Below are 23,606 nucleotides of genomic sequence, written 5' to 3'. Positions count from 1 at the left end.
TTGGTGTCAATGATTTACTGGTTTGCCCAAGTTCAGATTTTTATAGAGTGGTTACAGAAAATGTTGTTAGGCATAAGAGAAGTGTTTATACAGTGTAACATTTTATGTAAATTTGAGGTAGACTATTGAGATGGCTGCATAACATTAAATATTGTGAAAAGAAGGCCACGTCACTGATTTAAGAACTGTTTATTTAGCAGACTCAAATGTTTCACAAAGTTAATAATCAGCAAAATACAAATCAATAAAGAATCACAGAATCACAGAATCACAGAATGTTAGGAGTTGGAAGGGACCTCGAAAGATCATCTAGTCCAACCTCCCTGCCAGAGCAGGATGTACGTTTTTTTTTAGAGAACTATGTGTTTCAGCTCCTATCCTGTAAAGACTTAGGTAAATCTGAATTCAGCATACTTTAAGTATTTTAACTTCTGTTTTCAATGTTTTTTGATTTGTAGGCTCCTAAAAATGGTCTAAGAAATGTTAGGTCCCTTTAGAAATGTCATATAATGTGAATCACTCTGAAATATAAATGTGTTGGCTTTTCATAGTCACTTTTGTTAGGTCCTACTGAAGTAGGATTTGGAACTAAAGACTACAAAATTTAAGTGAGAGTGCTTATGAGGCTTTATATTAGACATTAGTGTCTATTCACAATCATTAGACATAACTTTTGGGGGGCTTTTGGGAGGCTAAGAGAGTGCTGTCCTTTCTGGTCATGGATGAATATTCCTCAGGGAGTCCAGGTGGCTCCTGGGCATCTTGGCTGGCAGAGCTGAGCTCTCCAGAGGACTAGAGAGACATTTGCAGGTTACCCTGCAGCCCCCACCGTTGAAAATCCCTCATGACACTTAAATGGCCTCCAGTTATGGGTCAGCTGGCCTCTGGGGCCTGCAGGAGGGGAGTTCTGAGAAGATCCCAGAGGAATTAAGCAGATGGAGATATCTAAGATCCCAGTGTCTTGCAGGGGAAATGTTACAAACTGTTTGGCCTGTTTTCTTCTATATTCTTCTAATATATGTGCCAATATGTATTGGAGCTCACTCATTGATTTCAGTACTACTGCACCAGTTTTCCAACAGAGGAACTTGGTAATAGCTCTTTTTGGCTTGTTATCATTCCAGATCTCCCTGTTTTAGCTGGTTTCCCTTGATCAGCTTAATCTACATGAACCAACATAGCTAAGATGACTCCTTATATCAGAGCCAATTTTCAAATGGAAAACTTCATCAGTCTCATTAAAATATCATCTATCTTGCAGGAACTTGTGGGACCTGTGGAATTAAAGATAGTAATTATTTGTTTCTTTTAATCAGTGCCCTCTTTTTGCTTAATACTTCTTTACCTATATCTCTTACCCTATCTTCTCCTCTGTTATCATTTGTGGTCCTGTTGTGCAAACATTTATCCAGTAAATAATGTTACTCATAGGAATGTTGACAGAACGGTACAGAGTAGTGTTCAGTATTTCTGCAAATTCATAGATTATGCAGTTAGAGAAAATACTCATAAATATGACATAACATCAGGAGCCTACTGGATCATACTAAAGGTCCATTTAGCCTGGAACAGTGATGAAAACGGATATCTAAGAGAGAATATAAGAATTGGTTCAGTCATGGTGAGAATATTTCTCTGACATACTCTTCTAGCCTCCAGCTGCCTAGAGACTTTCCTTCTCTAGAAAGATTTCTAAAAATTGTCAGCAAGTTGCCTCTAAATTTTCCATCTACCCAAGAAGGTCCTGAAGTCTTTTACAGAGCAGATTTCACAAAGCGGGTGTACCAGTTCTTAACTCATTACAGTGATACTTAGAATGCTCTTTAACATCCTCCATGAGATAATGTGTTAATGTGTAGAAAACTCAAGTAGTGTCTCATCATCTAGTGTATATGAAAAACATTGGAACCTCTATTCTTATGCAAATAATAGTGGATCATAATGATATTTTTTATAAACAGGAAAATCTTCAGATCTGGAGGAGGAAAACCATGGAAAAGTCAATCACTGCTGGCCAACTTAAAGACAAGTCACTCTTCCAGGATAGCAATGACAGCAGAGTTCCTGCCAAGAGTGTGTGCCATAATTGTTCAAAGCTAAAGGTATGGGGAGAGCCCTCACCACATAATTTCTCTGAAATACTGAAAATGATAATTTGAAGTTCTATTAAAATGAATTCTGCATAGTACTGTTTGACACTACATGTGTTGGAAACAATGCTCTAGGTTGTGATTCAGAGCACACAGAAGTCAATAAATGTGTACAACAGTTAAAAAGTGAGACCATATCTTACTAATGAATCATTTAGTGACATGCTATTATAGAGTGGTAATTGTTAAAGCAGCTATATCTTTTTATCTATGTTTTTCTTAGAACAGGAGAAGTAGGAGTAATAAGACATATCATAAAAATAAATAATAAATGAACAACTATGTGCTGCAAGTTTTCCCTAAGGAAGGAGAGAGCTAAAACGGTATGTGGTAGAAAGGTAGAAGGTGCACACAGTCAATGTCAACTTTCTTTTATAGTGCAGTAAAAAAGGCTTTGGAGGGCATCCTGAAAGAGAAAGTAAAATCTTCTGATGTAATGAAAGCAATAGGAAGAATCTCTTCACAGAGAATTAGAAAGCAAAGCATCTGATTTTTGTGTTTCTTAGGTAGGCTGCTCAGCCATCCAGCCATGAAAAAAAATTGTTTCTTTAAAAACTCAATTATTTTCTCTCTTCAGATATTTCTTGGAGCTCTAGCTTTTTCCTTTTTTGCCAAAGGATTTTCTGGAAGCTACATGAAAAGCATGACCAGTCAAATTGAAAGGAGATTTGAAATCTCATCATCAATTGTTGGCATTATTGATGGCAGCTTTGAGATAGGTATATGTACTTTGAAAGTTGAAAAATACCGCTTCTTAATACATTTTTCCCCTTTAAAAAAAGCCTCTTTTTCTATTCTTACTGGTTCTCTCTCCTGTTGGTGCAGGTAACTTAATGGTAATGGTGTTGGTGAGCTACCTTGGACCAAGAGTTCATCGACCTAAAGTAATTGCTGTTGGATGTCTCATCATGTCATTAGGAGCATTTTTGTCAGTGATGCCTCAGTTCCTAATGGGACGGTAAATATGGAAATTTTTCACATTTTGCAATAATTGAACTTGACCATATGAAGTGTTTTTAATCAGTTAATGAGTTAAAAGCTCGATAATAGTAGTTTCTTTCAGATAACAGGAAGGTTTTAGTAGGTGGATTTTTTAGTATTGACTTTCTACAGGTAAGTAAGAGAAAAACCCCATGTTTCTACAGAACTTAAACATAATTAGGGATAAAGTGGGTTGAATTTTTTACCTGGGATGAATATATATAGATACATATTTTTTTTAACTGTTGTTCTTTTTTATATACTTAAATGAACTGTAATGAAATCTTCATGGAAGAAGTTTTTTTCTCCATGGTGGTTAAGCTCTTTAAAATTATGATTTCTATCTCTCTGCACTGAACGCAGAGAGAGTGAGGCATCTAAATACTCCTTCACATCTAACCATTAGTGCCTACATAATTGTTAGAAGCATTTCATACCTCTCCAGGTGTTCTGAATCCTTCTCTCCTCCTCCCTACTGATTAGTAGAAAAGAAACAACTCCTCTGTCACTCCAAAATTAATATTTATTTGTGCATCTTCTTTAGTTCCAAGACCAATACCTGAGATAAAGAGGGTATGGAAAAAATTATACTTGGGGACCATGGTATCAAAAGTGGCTATAGTAACCACTCTGCTTGTGAAATAGCAGGGAACCAGTGAGATGCTGGAACAGGTTGTCCAGGGAAGTTTTGGATGCCCCTCCCTGGAAGTGTTCAAGGCCAGGTTGGACAGGGCTTTGAGTAACCTGGTCTTGGTGGGAGGTGTCCCTGCCCATGGCAGCGGGGTTGGACTGGATGATCTTTAAGGCCTCTGCCAAACCACACCATTCTGTGATTCTGTGAACCTGCACTGCAGGGTCAGCCCAGGCCAGAAGCAGAACTATAGCAATCTCTGATTTAACCCAAACTCACAGCCAGGTTATAAAGGTTACCCATTCTCCACAACACTGAGCAAAACCCTGTGCCCACAGGGATCTCATTGTCATTCATCACAATATCAAAGGTTACCACTTGATTCCACAGTCAGAGGAAATGTCTGCTTGCCATTTATCTGAACATAGCATAAATGTACTCAAGCTGGCTTCAATTTAACTTAGTAGATTTGCTGTAGTAGGCTGCGTAAGTACAGACATACTGACATGTTTTGCAGCCCGTGCTAATCTGTTTACAGAGACAGGTTACTACTAGATCCTTAGGTAACTATTTTTAAACTAGAACAGAAATCTCTGTGTTACATGTCTGTCACATAGTTAAGAAACTGATGCTGATATGGAAAAACATCAGCACTGTTGTATGTAGACAGATGTGGATGGACTCTGCCTCTGTCCTTCAGTCTTAGAATGATATCTTAAGCCCTGGAAGCAGGTATTTTTGCTCTCTAGCTTAAGATAATAATTGGGTTAGAATAGTCAGAGCATTTTGAAAAAGGTATGAAGATACCTATCTTTTTTAAGTGAAAACACTGGAAATGGGTTTCCCCTCTACTTTGCTGGCATGTAACAGGAATGAACATGTATGAACACAGGGCTCATACACACTTGCTACAAAGCAGAGTCTTTCATGTGTCAGTTGTATTTTACATAGTTGTTTTCCAGTTATAATTATGAAAGGGTAACTGTTACTCTGGACAACTCCTCTACAAGTGTATCAGCTTGCTCCCCAGCATCATCTGAGGGTCATCCAGTCACAGATGCTACAGAAACACCAAGCACAATGAAAAATTTTGGTAAGCAAAAGCTCTGATGCTGAGTTCCCTTCTTCTGCTTGTCCCCATTTTATACATCCTCTTTTACTGGAAAGCAGTAAAACCGCTATTAGAAACCATGATATACACAAACCCACTCTATAATGATTATTAAAAAAACATATTTTATCTTATTTTTCTGTTGTGATAAACTGTTTTCAGAATTATGTTCACAGACATGTAAATGTTTATGGCCTGCAGGATGTGAGAAAACAACAAATTCCCATCTGTGGCTCTTTGTGTTGGTTGGGAACCTTTTACGTGGAATTGGGGAAGCACCAGTTATGCCACTGGGGGTTTCATATATTGATGATTTTTCTAAAGAAGAAAACTCAGCATTTTACATAGGTAATAAGCAAATGAGTGATCTTTATGCTAAACATTCTTTTCTTTAACATTTCTGTAGCCAAGCAAATACTCATAAAAAAATTCTGCCTGCTCTATTCTGTGTAATTTTGAGTTGTACAGAGACAAAACAGCAATGCAAAAGAGATTTAATGTTTATTTTCAAAGGATATTTCCTAGATGCTCCTTTTGCTTTCCCCAAATAGCTTCTGCTACATGTACCAGTTCTCTCTGTGATTAAAAGAAACATAATCAAATACTAATTTCTCCAAAGTGAGAAGTCATATCTGTCTTATCTGGCATATCTTCAGTACCACATCTTCACAGGATAAAATTCTTCCTAACCACTGTTTCACAGAGAAGAGAATTATCCATGATATAGGGATCAGTAATCACAATAATGTAAATGTGTTTCAGAAGCTTTTACCTGACTTTCTGAATTTCACATGCAGCACACTTCTGATGAAAGCTTTTTAAAGCCACTACTTACCAAAGGGAAAACCAAACCTCTGCGAAGGTGTTGCAACTAATTCCTTCTAATTGAGAATTTGTTGTTATTGTTTTGATGGAAGATAGCCTATTGCCCAAGATAGAAAGACTTATACTCAGGCTTGTTAATTTATTGCCAAACTGATTTAATAACAGTTCTTGGGGCTGAAGGAGGTCAAAACTGCTCCCTGAAGTAAACTTGGTGAAGTTGAAATAGTCATAAAATAGTAAGACAGTTTTAGGAAAAGCTCAGTATGTAATGCTACAGGGTAAGGCCATTGCAAATGTCTTCATCTGGGGATAAGCAAATCTACAAGTGGGAGAAAATGGAGGTATTGTGTAGGGAGCTAACAAAAAACAAAATTTCTACTCAGCAGTTATCCAAAATATTTGCAATTGCCTCTGATCTCCTGATTAAAGGTATTTTTTAAAAGTTCAGCTGAAATTCTTTCTTGTCAGAATCTGATCTGGGAGAGGTTGTGATGGGTTGGGGACTATTATGGAAGTGAGATTAAAAATATAACGTAAACACAAAGAATAGTAGGGATTTAACCAAAACAAAAATTTGTATGGGTCATGTAAGTGAAATAAAATATTTAATTTACAGAATATTAAAATATTTCATTAGAACATTCTGAATAGCAATTTTAAGTCTCATACCATTTTGATGGACTGACCCGATTTGCAAAAATAGTTAATGTTGAAATAGTTTTTTTTTCCATACAGCTTTGTATTAAGTGTCAATAGAATACATTATTAGGTGTCAATAAAATGCATCAAAATCTTGGCAGAGTTGTAGTGCCGATGACAATTGAGAGCAATAGAACCAGAGCTGCCGTAGGAAGAAACAGAATAAGCTAAATTAGCATTTTTGTTAAGATGTTTTATACAACTTAGTAGAGGATAGTAGCTTTTCTGTAGAACTCTGTGAGACAGGAAAATGATTTTTTTTCAGGAAATTTTGTAGTTCTCAGACTGAGTTTTGCAGAACCTTTTAAAATTACATAGTTCTACCAAGCCGCCAAGATGGTCCTGAGGTGGTACAATGCACTGTACACCATATTCAGTCCTGAAAACCTGTTCTGCATAGGGTCAGTACTCAATTTGACTGTAAGGTGTAATGATTTGATCCTCTGTGTCTATTGCAATTTACATTTGTCAAGAGATAGAAATGTCAGGATGTCAGTGGTTTGCGTTGTTCTGAGATAGGCCTTTGTTAGAGTGACCTTTGAGGTCCTGCTCTGGCTGAGACATTATTCCGTAAATACTCCTCCATGATAAGTGCCTAGTTTATTCAGGTATTTTATGGTCTTCAGATGTTTTGCTTCTGGTTAGGTGCCTATAGAAGAGTTGCCAACAATTATATGAAGATTTGACCTACACTAATAAGCTTTCAGTAGTCAATTTTAAAAATTAATTTTTTATTTTATTTGAAAATGTTGACATGTTGACTTATCATGTAAGAGAAATAATAGACAAAGATATTTAATGAAGAGTACTTCACTTCCATGGTTTTCTTACCAAAGCAGAGGTTTTGAATAAATGCAGTTTTATCACTGAGTTGAGCACTAGCATAAAATCTTGTATCTGTTGAACTCATGGTTCAACATATACTGAGACCAGTATATGTTGTAAATTTTAATACATGTTACATACTGAATTAATCATCAATACAAGGACTTGACTGAGATATGTCAATATGCAGTAGCTGTTTAACTGATAAGTTAGCATGATTTACTGTTTGTGGTTTAGTCTCTTTGTGAATTACAAAGAACAAAATACAAAGGAAAAATATGCTAAGAAAATATCACAGTGAACTTCCTTGGTTTTGTCTTATCAATACAAGCATATTATCTTTGTAGAGTTATTTTTAATTTAAAGGGTATGTAAATGTGAAATTTAATTTTAAAACTATACATACGCAAAATTATTGTACATATTCTTCTTCCCTTATCTGATCGCTTATGATAGCTTCAAAAAATACACTGCATACAATATACAAGGCCATTAGTATGAGTGTGCTGGTTTTTATCTGTTCATTTTCAAAATTTGCCACTGAGTATTTGGACTTTGGAGATGAGCATGCATACTTCTGAGTAGTGGGTTTTGCTTTAGACTAGCTAATAAATAAGCATAAGGAGCTAATTCCTGGCTTCTAGTGTCAAAATTCTCACTCCGCAGAAGTCAGTTATTTTTAGTATAAAAGGCCAGATCTTCCAATGAAGTAAAATGAGAGACCTAAATGAAAGCAATATGCAATTGGAGCAATGAGGCAAAAATGAAAAGAAAATATAGCTAAATTATGTTGTAAGAATTTATTACAGAATTCCTTGATCATAAGCTAAGAAATCTCTATATTCATAAGAGAGTTTGTGTAACCAAGAGAGGAAAAATATCTGAGGTAGAACACCACAGTAGGATTTACAGAGCATAGTGCCAAATGTGGGCAAGAACTGACAGGCACTTGGTCAAGAATTCCTTTTTTTCCAGTATAATTAAGCCTTCTGCAACTCTAAACAGCTCCTAGGTGGCAGTTCCATGCTAGAATTCAGAAATCTGAATCAATGGACTTTTTTTGAAACTGTTACTCCCTTACAGCTAAACTCAACAGATAAACACAAGTGATGAGAGAATGTGAGGACCTATGCTTGAATTATTTTGAGGATATTTTAATTTTATGTTAATTGCCAGCAGTGGCCACCAAAATCAAATTGCACTGTATTTACGTACCCAGCCAGTAAAATGCAGACCTAGCTTCCTAGGTTTCTGCTAGCCTTCACAGCTTATTCATTTGCTCCTAGGGGAATCCCACCTTCTTCTGACCCCATGTTATCTCCTTTGTAAGCAGAGACAGAGTGGGAAATGACAGCCTCAGTGAGGCCAGTAGCGAAACTGAAAGCTGCTTTTAAAGAGGTCATTACTTGATCACTAGATTTCTTGATTTTTTTTACACCCACATAAATATGTATTAACGCAACAGTTAGCTGATTTGCTCAATCTGGTGTTAATGAATCAACAAAGATTCTGTCTAGTGAACTTTGATCACACAGAGGGACACTTCTATCTACTTGTTGCCTGCTGAAAATATTGTTTTTCCTGTCATGCTAATATGATTCCATCCAAGATGTAGAGTCGCATGTTGACATCTGATACCTCCAATAGGCCTAGAGATACATATTCATTAGTTAACCACCACAAGCTGAACAGTGCAACTACAAAAATAAGAGGAGAGAAGTAGGGAGAAGGAGGAATAAAAATAATTGCAATTATATCCTCTTTCTTCCTGTTCCTTCCAAGACACCAATCTTACCAACGAAATGCACATGGGGGTCCATGTGAGATAGCACTCACATTGGCAAAGCCCTGTGCAGGTGAAGGAGCCTGCTTCCACATCACAGCTAGTGTGTTGACAGCTTATGGTTTATATTCTTGCTCCTCAGAAGCTTCCCTTTAGACATCCTCAAACAGCCCCTCTTCTGTCTCCTCCTTCCTTTCTCCTTTCCTTGCCCTCAAAGAAGGTGGTGTCCTTGTCTGCTCAGTGTTTTGCTCACTCTTCTGTGCTGCTTCCCTTCTCTTACAGGCCTGGTGAGATCTTCAGGCATGTTTGGGCCAACCCTGGGCTTCCTGCTTGGATCGTTTTGTGCCAGCATCTGGGTTGACATTGGTGTTGTGGATATTGGTAAGAGACCATGGGGTGGTGCAATAATTGAGAATATGGCTCTGTATAGGAACCTGTATGCCAAGAAGCACCTTCCCAGCATGCTACTCCAAAAAGGAGAGATCTCTAGAGAGTTTTTGCTATTCAAAAGCTGGTGCTATTTACATTTTAATGCCTGCAGCTTTTTAGCGTTACTGGAATAGCCCTTGATGCAAGACCCCTACCCCCATTGCAGAAAAATTTTGCACCTCTTTTTGTGCTTGCTTACCTGCTTGTTACAGCATTCCTGTGAAGTTGAGAACAAATGAGCAAGTGAAAGGCCATCTCCTCATTGAAGGAACAGTGAAAAGCCTTTGCTCACGGACACTTTCAGCTCTTGGCAGAAGTTATGTCCTCTTAAAAAGCATGCAACAAAGATTCGTATGCAAACTCATTTCGTTGTTCAAATCACTGTCAAACCTCTAATACCAGGAAAAATTTGAGGACATTCATGGAAAAATTGTTGAGTTTGGAGATGGAAGAAGGAGGGCACAGTGGGAAACTGGGAAAGGGAAGTTCTTGTTTGGTGGTGAAGGCCCCTCTTGCTGTCACTGATTCCCACAGAAAGTGTTAGAATATTGTGGTGAGGAAATGCCACCATGGGTCTAATTGGAGACATCTATTTTTGACTGCATGGGACTGATTTGATACAAACTGCATTTCAGTTCTTCATATGAACATAAATCAACTCTGTTCCTGTCTTTAAATAATATATATATGGATACTTATAGTAAGTTTAGTTGCTCTGCATGATATTTAATCTATTTTCCTGGCTTTCTCTATTTTATAGATGCCATCAGCATAAATCCTAAGGACACACGTTGGGTTGGTGCCTGGTGGCTCGGATTGCTTATCTGTGGTGTAGTCAACTTCATTGCTTCATTGCCTTTCTGGTTTTTGCCTTACTCCTTACCAATAGAAGGAGAAAATCTAAACCTGAAGATTAGCCATTTGCCTGTTAAAGGACATCTCCGTAAAATAGACCCCCCAGCTCAGCCACAGTTGAAATTCTCAGAGGCGGTACAAGGTGAAAGATTATTGCTCAAATGTTTGCATGCACATTCTCTCTCATGGGTTCATTCCAAGCTGAGCATGGATTTGCACAAGCCTCAGCAAAATGCATGTTTCTACAGTGCAAATGATGGACGAAAATGCTCCCTTTAATTTGTAGTATTATAATTACATGCTAAGGGTGTGTTTCAGTCTTCTTATATCAGACAGCTGGAAAAAGCTCTTGCTGTTGCTTTGAACACCAGAGATCCTCAGTTTAACATGTCAGTTGTCATATGACATATTACAGCTATAATCTTATGATCATGAAGGAAGAGGTGGGGAAAACATCCCATCCCTCATTAATGACCAATCCACTGTTTCACTGAGGCCAACATGTGGCAGGGAAACATGCGACTAAGTACTACATTAACAGTTGGGGAAGTTTCACTGGATTCATATCTCCGGTGTATGAGCTAAGTGATGTTAAATTAACCTCATGAAGCAATATCAGGACCAACTATCCATTGCTGAACTCCTCCATGGGTTTTATTTGTTTGCTTCTATGCATCTACACCCCTTAGTAACTATGACAGATGTGTTTTGAACTCTTATCTTGTAGGCAAGTGTGCCAACAGCCAGACTACAAGTGAAATGCAGGTTTTTGCCTTCACTTTAATTTCATGAACTTAAATGCTCTAATCAAGGGACTCAGGAAAGGTTCCAGCCTTTTGCTGGATCAGGTTTTCCCTTTCTCTGAATATCAATCTCAAGTGGGGCTCTCATGTAGTTTGTGAAGGCTCCTGCTTTAGGCACCAAACTTTCACTTGGTACCTTGTAGAGAGTCTTAATGCTCCTTTAGGGACACTCTCCTGCACAGGAATTAGGAACCAGTGTTTCAGGGCCTTAGTGCGCTTGAGGAATAGTCCCGTGTCACACACAAGGTAATCTGGGACTTCTTATTTCCTGTTCAGCATCCACTGTGCCATTCAGCCTTGCTGCTCCTGTATGTCACGTGTTGGCAATGAGGAAAACTCTCACTTGAGCAAGCATATGTTTTGATAGGTGAAGAATTATAACCTGCAATACAGCCAGTAATTAAATTAAAGTTAGTTTTATTATATCAAGGATGTCAAAACAACTTTTCTCTGTTTAGCAGGGTGTACAGCATATACCTCTCCATTGCAGATTTTTTCCCAGCTCTGAAGAAGCTGTTTGGAAATCCAATTTTCCTGGTGTTCATCTTTCTCACTATTCTGCAGTACAATTCTCTTGTTGGCTTGATAACCTATGAGACAAAGTTTATGGAGCAGCAATTTAATGTATCAGTGGCAAGGGCCATCTTTCTAATTGGTAGGTACTTTTTCTTTTAAATTCCACTGTCAAAAAGGAAGATTTTCTTTTTACCTTCCATTTTAGGAGGAGCTTCTGTGAAATTTTTAGTTTAAAAAAGTATGTAGTGGTTTATTAATTTTCCTAAAGTATTTTGAAAATGGATGTTAATTTTAGTGTTAATTTTCCTGGTTTTCCTAATTTAGTGAGGTAGATGATTATTAGAACTGAGCAGATTTTTGGGGGGCTGAAGTTTTTATCAGAGTGAGATTTGGGTTATGAATGTGTCATTTTTGTGAACAAACTCACACATAAACTGCAACTAAGTAACAAGTAGAAGATAAAAAACATTCAATTTAGAAAATGTCTAATGAAATATGTGATGTTCCTTTTCAGAATAACAAATCAGTATAAATGTTCTTCTGTTTTGATTACAGATACAGTTTTTATAAGCACTAAGAAACCAAACTGTAAAAGTTTGAGTAATCTCTTTTAGATCAAAGCTCTTATTCTATTTGCCAGTTCCCTCAAAAATAAGTTCTTTGTAGTGTTCTACCAAAAAAAAAAAAAAAAGACTGCTGAAATAATATTAATCTTACCCTGATTAATATGGTCTCATAACCTGGCAAGAAAACCAGGGCATTTGAGGTCATCGCAGAATTGATATTCCATTACTTCAATCTGAAGGCAGCCTGCTTTGCTATGGGGCAGTTACAAATGAGGGAAGAACATGCTTTTTTCTATCTTTTTTTGGATGCAGGGAAAGTTTTACAAAAACTTGACCAAAAAAACACACAGAGAAAGGCAAACCCCTCACAATAAAACCTTGTGAAAGCTCTCTATTTAGCATGTAAGTATTAGGGCTGGAGTCTGTGAAATGCTGAACAGATTAAATTTAAATGCAAATCTTTCCATGATTCAGTCTCAGAGCAAAACAGAATCCAGTCCAAAAGCAGACACTGCTTCCTTTCATGTTTTGTTTTGGAGATTTTTTTTCCTGACTTTCAGAAAGTTTAATGTTTAACTTTAGATGAAGAAGTACCCATGAGCTAAGACATTCATCTCATCTACTCCATTTTCTAACAGGCACTTGCATAGGTTTTATTGTATCAATATGAATACAAACAATATAATAAAAAGGTAGAGAATGTCAAGGAACTAAGCTTTTTAAGTCATAACATGACTTGAAAGAAAATGAGGAAGTAAGCAAAATGACGTAAAAATACTTAGAACCTCAAAGGATCAGTCTGAAAATAGGTCAGTATGTGATATTTTGGTAACTACTAGAGTCAGATATTTCTTCTAAAAAAGATCAATGTAAGTCACAGCAGTTAACAATTTTGTTACCTTCTATTTGCAGGTGTGATACTTTTACCCATCACAATTCTGGGGATGTTTCTAGGAGGCTTTCTGATCAAGAAATTCAAACTTCACATAACTGAAATGACAAAGTTCGCATGCATCACCTTTATAGTAGCATATTTGTTAAACCTCTTGTACTTTACATGCGGTTGTGAGGTGCTCCGGGTGGCCGGTTTAACAGCACCCTACTCTGGGTTTGTATCCTCTTGGGTTTGTGTTGGTTGTGTTGTTTCCCATGGTTGCTTTCTGCCTTGTGCAGAACATGGTGTATGCACCTGTATTCCTCTACTTTCACAATCTAATCTGGGTTTGTAAACTCATTGGGGCCACAAACCTCCTACTCTAGGAAACATTTTTATTTTAATTTGGATAAATTCTGAAATGTGGCTTCTCTGTTGATATATTGTAGCATATTACTATATCTTTTGCATAAAACCCAATAATACATATATATGTTTGTTTAAAGAAAACAAATTTTTGTTGAAACTGGCATGTGCAAGTGTCAATCAGTGAGGTTTCATCTACAATGGAGCTACTGTGATTATATCATTTTATTGCTCCTTTGATGGTGATACACTCAAGAAAATCTTACATTTTGAGGTAGACTTGTCAAGCTGATACAATACCTAGTGCTGAGGATGTGCAGAATACACTAAATGTAGTTTAAAATTTTCTAAATTTCTTTTTCTAAATTATTTATTGCTGACTATTGACAATCTACCTCTATAGTCTGGCAAATCACTGCTTAAGAGGAAGTTCATCACTGGCAAATGAAATTGTTATATTCTATTTCAAAGCTTTAGTTTAAAGCTCATCTCCTCCTACCATATGGAGTATGGGATCTAGAAAAGTGTTGAAAGTGACTCCCCATTGACTTTGCCTCTGGAAGGAACCATCCTCTAGATCAGTACTTCTCAACCTGCATGGGAAGTTACAGCCTCCCTTTGTATCTGGAGCTGCTGACCTACCTGTGCCCATTTTCTCAGCTGTGAGGTAGAAGGTGGACATGTCAGGAGCGCGTGCTGCCCAAACAGATGCTCCCTTCTCCAGAACCATGGTCATGCTTTCTTGAGAGCATTTTTCTGACTCTAGTAGCCTGACACAATTGCCTACTGTTCAAATTCAGCTCAATATAGTCCAAGAAATTTCAAGGGATTTTAGAGGATTAAACTGAATCCAGCAGGGTCTGTTAGATGTTCGATTCAGACAGAAACTCAGATCTGTGTTTTTTGAACCTGAGCCTATGTTCAGGGAAATATCTCAGTTGTCTTGGCAAACCTGAATCCCCATTCAGCTTCAAGCTTAGTTACATAAAAGACGACAGAGGTTTGTGCAATGCAGATGGCTCTGATTGAGGGAAACATCTGATACTGAAGAGTGAATTAAAAATAAGCAGAAACATCAACACAGTGAGTACTGAAAGAGTAATTTAGTTTCTGCAGGAGAATTGAGACTGGAGAATTTAATATGTGCTAGGATTGTTCTGGTCAAGCAAGTCACATGCTGTTTTACCAGTTTAACAATTTGTGGTCTGAAGACCAGCAACAGCCTAACAAGGGCTAAACCTCCCAGTTGTTTTGCCTTCTAAAAGACCTAAGAGAAATGTACCCCCTTGAGGTGTGTTTTGGATTGAAGGGTAGAGAGGAAGAAAAGCCAAATTTTGAACACTTTTTCCTTTAAATCATGAGCCACTTCAAGACAGAGGTGATTTGTAGATGGTGGACTCCTAATACTTTCTGAAAACTGAGCTCTGCTACCAAGTTCTCAGAGTCCCTGGCCACTTTTTGTGTTCTCAATGCTAGTTGTCATCTGCTTAGTTAATTAAGCTCACTGGGGCCTGAGTTTGATGTTTCTTACAGAAATGTTGGTAAAAGTGGAAGCTGTAAAGCCCATGATAATATACAACAAGAAATTAGATCTGATATCAAATGAGGCTCAAGACTGTCCCAGGTGCAGGGCTGTTGCTGAATACTGTCAAAGCTGAGACAAGCAGCACTTGTCACTCAGACTCATGCAGCTTTCATTGTCATTAACCAGTGGAAAAAACGTGTCAAGGACATCTTGCTGCTGTAGTTTTATGTAGTTTTATATCACTTCTAGCACCCAGATATTGTATGATATCTACTGTAAAGGAAAACATGGCCTGTCTACAGATGGTAAAAGAGTCTAAGTATGATTTTTTTTCTTTGGTTGAGCTTCGAAATTAAAAAATAATACCAAATATTCCTTCCCAGCCAAGGATACCAAGTTTGTGAGTTCCATGCCTTTTCAGAAATAATCCTTAAAAATGTTATTTCTTGAAGAAAAATCTCAAGAGATCTTTGTTTATCTGGAATTTGCTTAGTTTCCATATGACAACTTCAGAGTCTATTGGATGGTAGCAAATACCTGTCCATGTTTATTTCTTCACTTCTCCATGTTTTTCCTGCCTACTCCCTGATATTTTGTTTTACTGTATAATTCTACTAAATGTTTTTTTATTTCTTTCTGTTTTCCTTCAGATTAAAATATCTTTCCTCCCCCAAAACCAGCTTCATGGCCAGTTGCAATGCTGACTGCGGCTGCAAACCGGATCAGTGGGACCCTGTATGTGGGGATAATGGGATCACTTACATGACAGCCTGCTTTGCAGGTTGTAAATCATCAACTGGAACAGGAAAGAATATGGTAACTATATAGGTGAATAGAGGATTATAGCTATAGCTAGAGTTATTCATCTATTATTTTTGGGGGGTTTTGTGATTAATAAATACTGTAGACACAAATGTCCATTCTGTATAGTTTCACATTGCAGAAGCTGAGTGAGTGCAAGGTTGCAGGGAAGGTTTTTAAAAGAGTTGGGCTGAGATAAGTGAAAACCTCAGACTCTTAACTTACATCTCTTGAATGCTTTTATTTTGATTAAGATTTACTTTCTTTGGCAGAATGAAGATATATTTGGATTTAAGTTTCTCAGTAGATCTCTTACTGCATAGGTGCAACACAGCTAAGAGGTGTTTGCTTTAGGAAACCTTTACTAGTCTGGTTGTTACACTAGCAAAATCCTGTGGTGTCAACCCGTGAGTAGCAGACCTATATAAAATTGTGAGTGCTGGTTTCAGAAACTGTTACAGATCATACTGGAATTGCCTGCTTTCCTGAGCTGTCCTAGTTCGGGAAAGCAAGTCGTAATTCTAAATTGTACAGCCAAGAGGTTCCATAAATATACATCTGGTCATTTCATTAAGTGTATCAGCAGCAAAGCCATTTCCAGGACTTCAAACAATCCTACATGGGAAAGACTATTAAAAACAGTGCGTTTGCAGAAGTGTGTGCACATAGTCCTATCTTTTGGCAGAAGGAAAATTATCTTCATGTAACATCACTGAAAAAGACAAGAAATATTTTCAGGCTTATATTCATATAGCCCAGCAATATTCTCTTGCTTCACTTCAGGGGAATTGGCTTTCAAATCCATGTCCCATGCTGACTTCAAAGGCTATGAAGCAGCCCACTCTTGATCCAGTGCCAAATGCCGTTTTAGATACATAATGATAGATATGCATGATTGCATTGTTGGGTCCACTTCTGTATTTCTATTGTTACTCATCTACTTCAGAGGATTCCTGAAGAGAATAGCTGGGTAACAGCTCTCATCTGAATTTTATAGCTTTGACCCATTTAAGCATACACAGAGCACCTTCTGTCTTAGCAATAGCTGAAGCTAGAGTCACAGTTGCTTTGTGTCTCTGGAGCAGCTCAGAGTGGCTGGAGCATACCAATGACCTAGGCCATCAGTCTGCAAAGATCATTAGGGAGGTTTTTTCAGAATAAACAACAGCCTGCCTGTTATGGGGAGGGAAAAATCTAGCTACTAAAATAGTTTTGTGCCACTGAATTCTGACTAAATAGATTATTCTTCTCATCTTCTCCTTTCAGGTGTTTCACAATTGCAGCTGTGTGGAAGGACAAGGGCATGGACTTGGCAATTCCTCTGCAGTTTTGGGACAATGCCAAAGAGAGAACTGTACCAAATCATTTCCCTACTTTTTAGCATTACAGGCTGCGTGTGCATTTATTTTAGCCTTAGGAGGCACTCCTACATACATGATTATGTTTAGGTGAATTACTGTACCTTACTTTGACCCTAAAGCCTGGAGAAAAAGAACTACAATTTCATTCCTATTGTGAGGAATGGCATGCAGCTCAAACTGGGGCTCTGAATCCTTGCCTGTACTCTGAAATCCAGCTCTATACAGAGGCACGGCAAAATGTCTGTCCACCAATTTGATTCCAATTAAAGGCTGAATAGATACTTCGGTGATGAAATGGGAGGGCCTTATGCTGATCCTGAACATTCATTTTCACTTCCAATGACAGGGATGTTTTTAACACAGCAATGAACTTGAAATAAGATGCGGTGCTAAGCCATATTCAAGGTGACTATGCTGTTCACATTACTCAGGAGAAAAACATTCACCTTTGTTAAGCCTTGTTGTCTCAGAATGTTTTTTGTGCTGTGACAAGTCTGATACTCTCATTTTTTGTCAAGCTTGTATAAACAGAACTGTCAGCAGCATTTTTTTAAATTTTTTATTCCTTCAGTTGTAAAGCAGCACTGCTATTTTATACTCAGAAGAAAAGACAATGTTCTGTGCCTTTCACGTGGAAATTTCTTTCCACTCATGCTCAGGTGTGAAATGCAATCTTCAGTAGTCAGTGCACATGACTAGATAACTCTCTTTGCTAAGCTGCTGATACTTCTGCAATATTTCAAAGTGCAGCCGTTCTGACTACATGCCTGGATTATAGACAAGGCTAACTTTGCCAGGCAAAGATTTCGTAATTATAATGAGTGTAACGAGAAGCCTTTCATGTTAATGCTGAAAAGATGATATTCTGGTGTATAGACTACAGTTCAGGAAGCAGGTCTCCCCCCTGCCCCTGTGCCAGCTCACCCCTCCAATCTGATTTATGTGAATTCTTCCAGTTCATATGATGGACACAAGCTGTTTCTCCACTGGTAGGAATGAGGTGCTTTTGTAGACAGGTAACTCACAGTCACTGTGTCTCTGTAAAGTCCTAGAGGCAGAGGTGGGTTTTAACTGGATGCAACTAGCAAAGACTGCACAGCCTTGTTCCCTCTGTTCACCACTGTACAATACACTCCCTTCAAGCAAGGCAGCTTCTTGGATCTTAACTTATGAGCATGAACTGCCTACTTTTAGTTGGTTTGCTTTAATTTTCCCATACATCCTCTCCCAAAAGTCTTTACAACCTGTTCTCGATGAGTTCAAGATCTATTTCTGTAGATTCTCCCATTTATTTCTGTGAGAGTTTGTTCACTGAAGTCAATGGAAGGAGGCTCTACATTGAATCTGTAACTTTTGTGAATGTTTTCAATTAGAGTTTGAGTGAGCTATGCTAGTTGAGCCACAATACTCTTGCAATGGGGAACATATGGATATTCATGGGATGGCTATAGCTACATAATTGTGGTGTTCTCCAAAAACAATGTACTATTTTTGTTTCCTTTTTAGATCTGTTTCACCAGACCTGAAATCCTTTGCTGTTGGGATTGAAACTTTAGGTGGTAGAATACTAGGTAAAACTTTGTTTCTTTGTGGGATTCAAGTAGGTAGTCAAACAGATAGACCAAAGCTGACCAGTGCAATACTCTTGCAAACAAAATAAACAAAATAAATTTTCCAGAATTTTTCTTTTTAAGCAGACTATGCATTGCAAAATGTTTGGAGGACCTTGCTACATGTTTCCTGGTATGTAGTTACATATTATTATTATCTCCAGAGTTTTTCTAAAGAGCAAAGAAATCAGGCAAAGCAAGGAAATGGCATTGTACTTTTGAGTTGTTTTTTTTTTTTTATCTACAGACACAACTACCTGAGCTTGAATAATCTGGATATCCTTAACACCTATGCTCCCTTTTGCTGGCCATTTTTCACTTAGAGCTACCATATGCTGTGCCTATTATTTTCTTTCTTGTGTTTATCTGCAATAAATAATCATTCAAGTCTTTGGACATGTAGCAAACCTTGCCATATCTTCAGTTGTCTGCTCATTTTTGAAATCTTCCCCATGCAGACAAGCCCAAGCAGCCATTTGAATCTCTCTTCTAATCTACATATTTTAGCTGAAAGCTGCAGAGAATCAGTCTTGTGGTTTTATGAAATAGTGTTCTTCACAAAACTGCACATTATCCCTGAAACATCTTACAGATTATATTAAGGCATTATGAATGTCTAAAAAGAATTCTTTAGTACTACAAAAGCAGTACACTTATTACCTAGTTGATTTTCAGCAAGTGCTTAATTTCAGCCCTTTGCACTCAGCTAACCCCTATTTAATGGCAAACTGATGTGTAATGCCTGAATAGATACATTGGCATGCATAAATATTAATATGTCATAGCATGTAATTCTACACCGGGGGACTGAAAAAGAAATACTGGTTGTATTATTTCTTTAAACAAAAGTTGCCATTCTAATTAAAATGCCAAAAGCTGGAGCTGGATGTTTAGTCCCATTTTATGCAGCCATAATTCAGAAACCCTGAGATTCAATTCCTCATTTCTTTACTATGATGTTAAACATTGAGATCTTAATGTTGAGATCATGTAATATGTATTTTCTTTGCAGGAGGACTCCCAGCCCCTATTTATTTTGGAGCCTTGATAGATGAGACCTGCTTGAAATGGGGGGCAAAAAACTGTGGAGGATCTGGATCTTGCCGAGTATATGACACGAAAGCATTCAGGTAAGCTGAAATCTTCAGTCAGTGGTTGGGAATTTGTCTTCTGTGACAGATTTGAGCACCAAGGACCAAAACATACCTTGCATGTGGCAGTCGTCAATAGACTGATTAGGATACTAAAAACACTGAAACTCATTATTTTGACTAGGCCTTAATAGATCAAATAAGCCAAAAAATTTTTGATTCAGTCTGATATATGACATTGCAGTAGACTGCTTTACATCACTCGTATTAGCTCCTTTATTGAAGCCTTAGTGTACTGAGTACTCTGTGGTGCTTCGGGTTTGTAGGAGACTGAAAAACCATGGAGTAAGTGTAGCACTGAAGATGTCCTTCCTCATTCCTCATTTCTCTTCTTCCTAATGTATAAGAGACTTCACAAAATCCACTTGGAGTGGGAACCCAAATAACTGATGGTGCATGGAGAGCTATGGCCAGGAGCACTGAGTGCTGCCTGTGAGGGGCTAAGGGAAGGCTGGGACAACAGGTAAAAAGTCTCAGTTTGTGCAGCTCCTCTCATCTCAGCCCTAAAATACAGTCTGTTAAATGGGAGCACTCTTCAGACAGGAGGCATTTCTGCTGTGAGTGTAGGACCTGATTAGAACCTGCTTGGAGCTAAATATCATGAGATTATTTGCTTTGTCTGTTATTTCTCAAAATGTGCAGCAATTGGAGCAATACTTGGCTGAGAATAGATGGCTTTGCTGAAGTGTATGTGATATCTGACTTGGTTCCACTTGAAATTGGCAAACTCTATTAATATAAACATCTTTTGTGACCTTTTTTTTTTCTAGAAATGTGTATCTTGGCCTCATTGCAGGACTACGGGCAGGATGCTGTCTCTTATATATAGCGCTCTTTGTTTTAGTAACGAAACGCTTCAAGCCAGATGGCAAAGAGATGACTGATATTAAAAATACAGAAATATCAACCAGCAAAGAACCAGATACTGCCAACAGAAAAGACATTCTTCCTGGTGCAAGAACCTCAGAGGAGACTGAGGAAACTTATATGTGAAAAAAAATCCCACAAGGTCTTTTCATAACTTTACCAATGCTTCAGTATTTTCTAAGCACAACAGGATTGTAATTACTGACTTTGACATCTAGTTCACATTTTAGGGGTTCAAAGAGGTATATCTGAAACATTGCCTTTTAATTAACTTTACCCTATCTTCTTCTTCTCCTCAGTTGAAACAATAGGAAGGAAAGGTTTTCAAATTTTTGGGGAACTCTCTCATCCTCTTGCTTTCAGTCCCTTTCTAGACCAACAGTAGGACTAGCCAAAATTTGTGTTATAAGTTTGATTATGGTCGAAAAATTTAAAAGAAGAAAACAATAATCTTCTTCTCTGTCTTTCACTGACTTTATTTAAAGTCCTCTTGCTCTGTTTAGTCTTACAGCTCTCAATGGCTGATCAAGTCACACTTGCCCAGTTGCTTTGATGGTCTTTGCTGTGTAGTTCTTGACCAGAGCTCTTTGTCCCAGATTGAGTCCCATGGCCCATGCTAGATGACTGTCCCAGGGCTATCAGTGAGCACTCTCTGAACAAGAACTGCACAATGTCTCTGGACTTTGGCTTGGACACATTAACCAATCAAAATGGATTGCAAATGAAAGAAAGTGGTGTAATAATTTTGCAGCACACCTCAGTGCTAGGTTTGAGTACAATTACTCTGAACTGATGCAATAAAGCGTTTAAGTTTCTTTGATTATTTTAGTGTGTGATTGTGAGCATTTTTATCCGAATGACCACTGCATTTATACCATACGTATATTGAGTTCCTTTCTTGTTTCAAGAACCTCCAGTAAGCCTTGAAATACAGTGCTGAAAGCTTGCAATTTCACAGCTTTCCATGGACAGCCTAGTCCAGAGAGAATCTCTATTAAAGGATGTTTCCAATGTTCGTTACTGGGAAAAATTCTCTAAAAATACTTGATGTGTGATATTTCATTGACAGCCATCATGGTGTAGCTTGACAATGAGAACAAACAGAAACCCCAGGAATTTTATACAGAGCAAATAATGGTGTTTCTTTCTCCTTCTGCAAACAGCGTTTTAACATTGAATACTGGGAGCTTTAGAAACTGTCCTGATCTGCACTAGACATATAGACTCAGGTGGCTCATACTAACATCATTTCTGTTTCACTTCTGTTGTTTGGGTATTTATTTCTGTACATTGGTTTTTTTATATTACATTTTTTCTGATGACAGCATCTTTTGCACCAATTGCTTGATTTTCCTGGGAGGTACTGTTTTATCAAAGGTGCATTGATAATTGATGTCAGACTAGAAATTAGATTCTGGTCTGATCTGATGATTCATGTCTAGATACTTACCCCAGATGTAACTTGGTAAAGCAAGCTTTTTCAAACAAATAATACTTAGCATCATTCTTCATAACCATCCCAAATTGATAATAGCATAAATGCTGCCACAGATGGCATTATATGACCCTCTGGCTCAGTTTTCTCCCAATGCCAAGGCTGTATCACTTGCCCAAGCTTTCAGCATGCCCTTTTTCTTGTGTACAAGTCTAAGCGCTCTCCTGTGAACAGCATGTAGAAGTTTCTTTAAGGAAGTAACTTGTTCATCAACACACAACTAGCATAGGATATACAAAAAAATGAAATGTGGTCAACGGAGTGGCATTTTCCAAAAGTTTTGTCCCCTTGCCTCTCACGATAGAGAAGAAATAAATATATTCTCCCTTTTAATTCCTCCTGTTCCAAAGGCAAGGTTCACCAAACAGAGATCAACCTCACCAGAGGCCCCTGGGGCTCTGGTTTGATTGCAAAGGCAAATTACTGATTTTAGGAACAAAACTGGTAAATTTGTCCTGTGTGATAGCTATGTCAGCATGCTCAGAGCTAGCTCTGACATCTCTGAGCTCCATCACTGGCAAGATCCTCCAGAAAGGAAGAGAAACTTGTTGTATTCTGAGGTGGTAAGAGAAATTATTAACCAGGAAAGCTATTTTGGAGGCAAATTTGAAACTACACCAGGTCAGGCATGCTTTTGAATAAAGACAACAAAGCAGGTAGTTTGGGATCATTGCAGACAGCTTAGTGGGCTCTGTAGTAATTCCACTGAAACCAATGAAGAAATAGCCAAACCAGTGTATTTTTATCAGACTGTGGGATGTTTAAGGGCATGAACCTTGTGTTTATCCAACACAAGGTTTTTGAAGCTATTGAAAAGCCCTTTAATGACATTATCAAAGTCCTTCTGTCAGAACAGCTATGGAAGACAGAGTTATTCCTGAAGACAGTGCAGTTATTTGGCATTTCTTTACCTATAGATATATAATCAAGCAGACATAATGACCTATGACTACCTATTTTTATGATATTTTCTAGTTTATTAAAGAGAAAAAAAAACCAACAGCCCTAAACCCTCAGTTTTATCTACGCATTAAGATTACGTACCCTACAAAGACCCCTCCTATGGGTTTTGTGTCCCCATTATCAACAAGTCCTGTCTGTGCTGGCACAAAAATAAATTGGGAATAGAGAACTAGCTGTTGCAGAATAAACAGAAAATACTTGTACCTGTCAAATTAAATTTAAAGGATTTCAAATATTTTAACGATGTACCAGAAAGGTGACATTAGACTTAGACCAATTTTCCACTGAGGAACACATTGTCATTTTGCCTACCTCTAGTTTGGAATACAGTCAAAGTTCTTTCTAGCTGTAACTGTTCATTTAGGTCTGAATCAGATGTTATTTTCTCTAGTATTACTTGTATATCTTACTTTCTAATT

At 37.7% G+C, this 23,606-nt stretch overlaps 1 protein-coding gene across 1 annotated transcript; it reads left to right on the top strand.

The window, feature by feature from the left end:
• Positions 1-1,991: 1,991 nt before the first annotated feature.
• Positions 1,992-20,855, top strand: LOC104542381 (solute carrier organic anion transporter family member 1C1-like). Its single transcript, XM_010186666.1, has 14 exons — positions 1,992-2,102; positions 2,728-2,869; positions 2,976-3,108; positions 4,725-4,855; positions 5,075-5,221; positions 9,288-9,386; positions 10,195-10,431; positions 11,583-11,747; positions 13,087-13,282; positions 15,590-15,755; positions 17,007-17,188; positions 18,608-18,672; positions 19,724-19,841; positions 20,633-20,855. The coding sequence occupies exons 1-14, from the start codon at positions 1,992-1,994 to the stop codon at positions 20,853-20,855; spliced, it is 2,115 nt and encodes a 704-aa protein (XP_010184968.1).
• The last annotated feature ends 2,751 nt before the right edge of the window (positions 20,856-23,606 follow it).

The sequence above is a fragment of the Mesitornis unicolor genome, unplaced genomic scaffold (genome assembly GCF_000695765.1).
Source record: "Mesitornis unicolor isolate BGI_N332 unplaced genomic scaffold, ASM69576v1 scaffold45876, whole genome shotgun sequence".
Taxonomy (NCBI): Eukaryota; Metazoa; Chordata; class Aves; order Mesitornithiformes; family Mesitornithidae; genus Mesitornis; species Mesitornis unicolor.
This window is presented reverse-complemented; position numbering and strand designations above follow the sequence as displayed.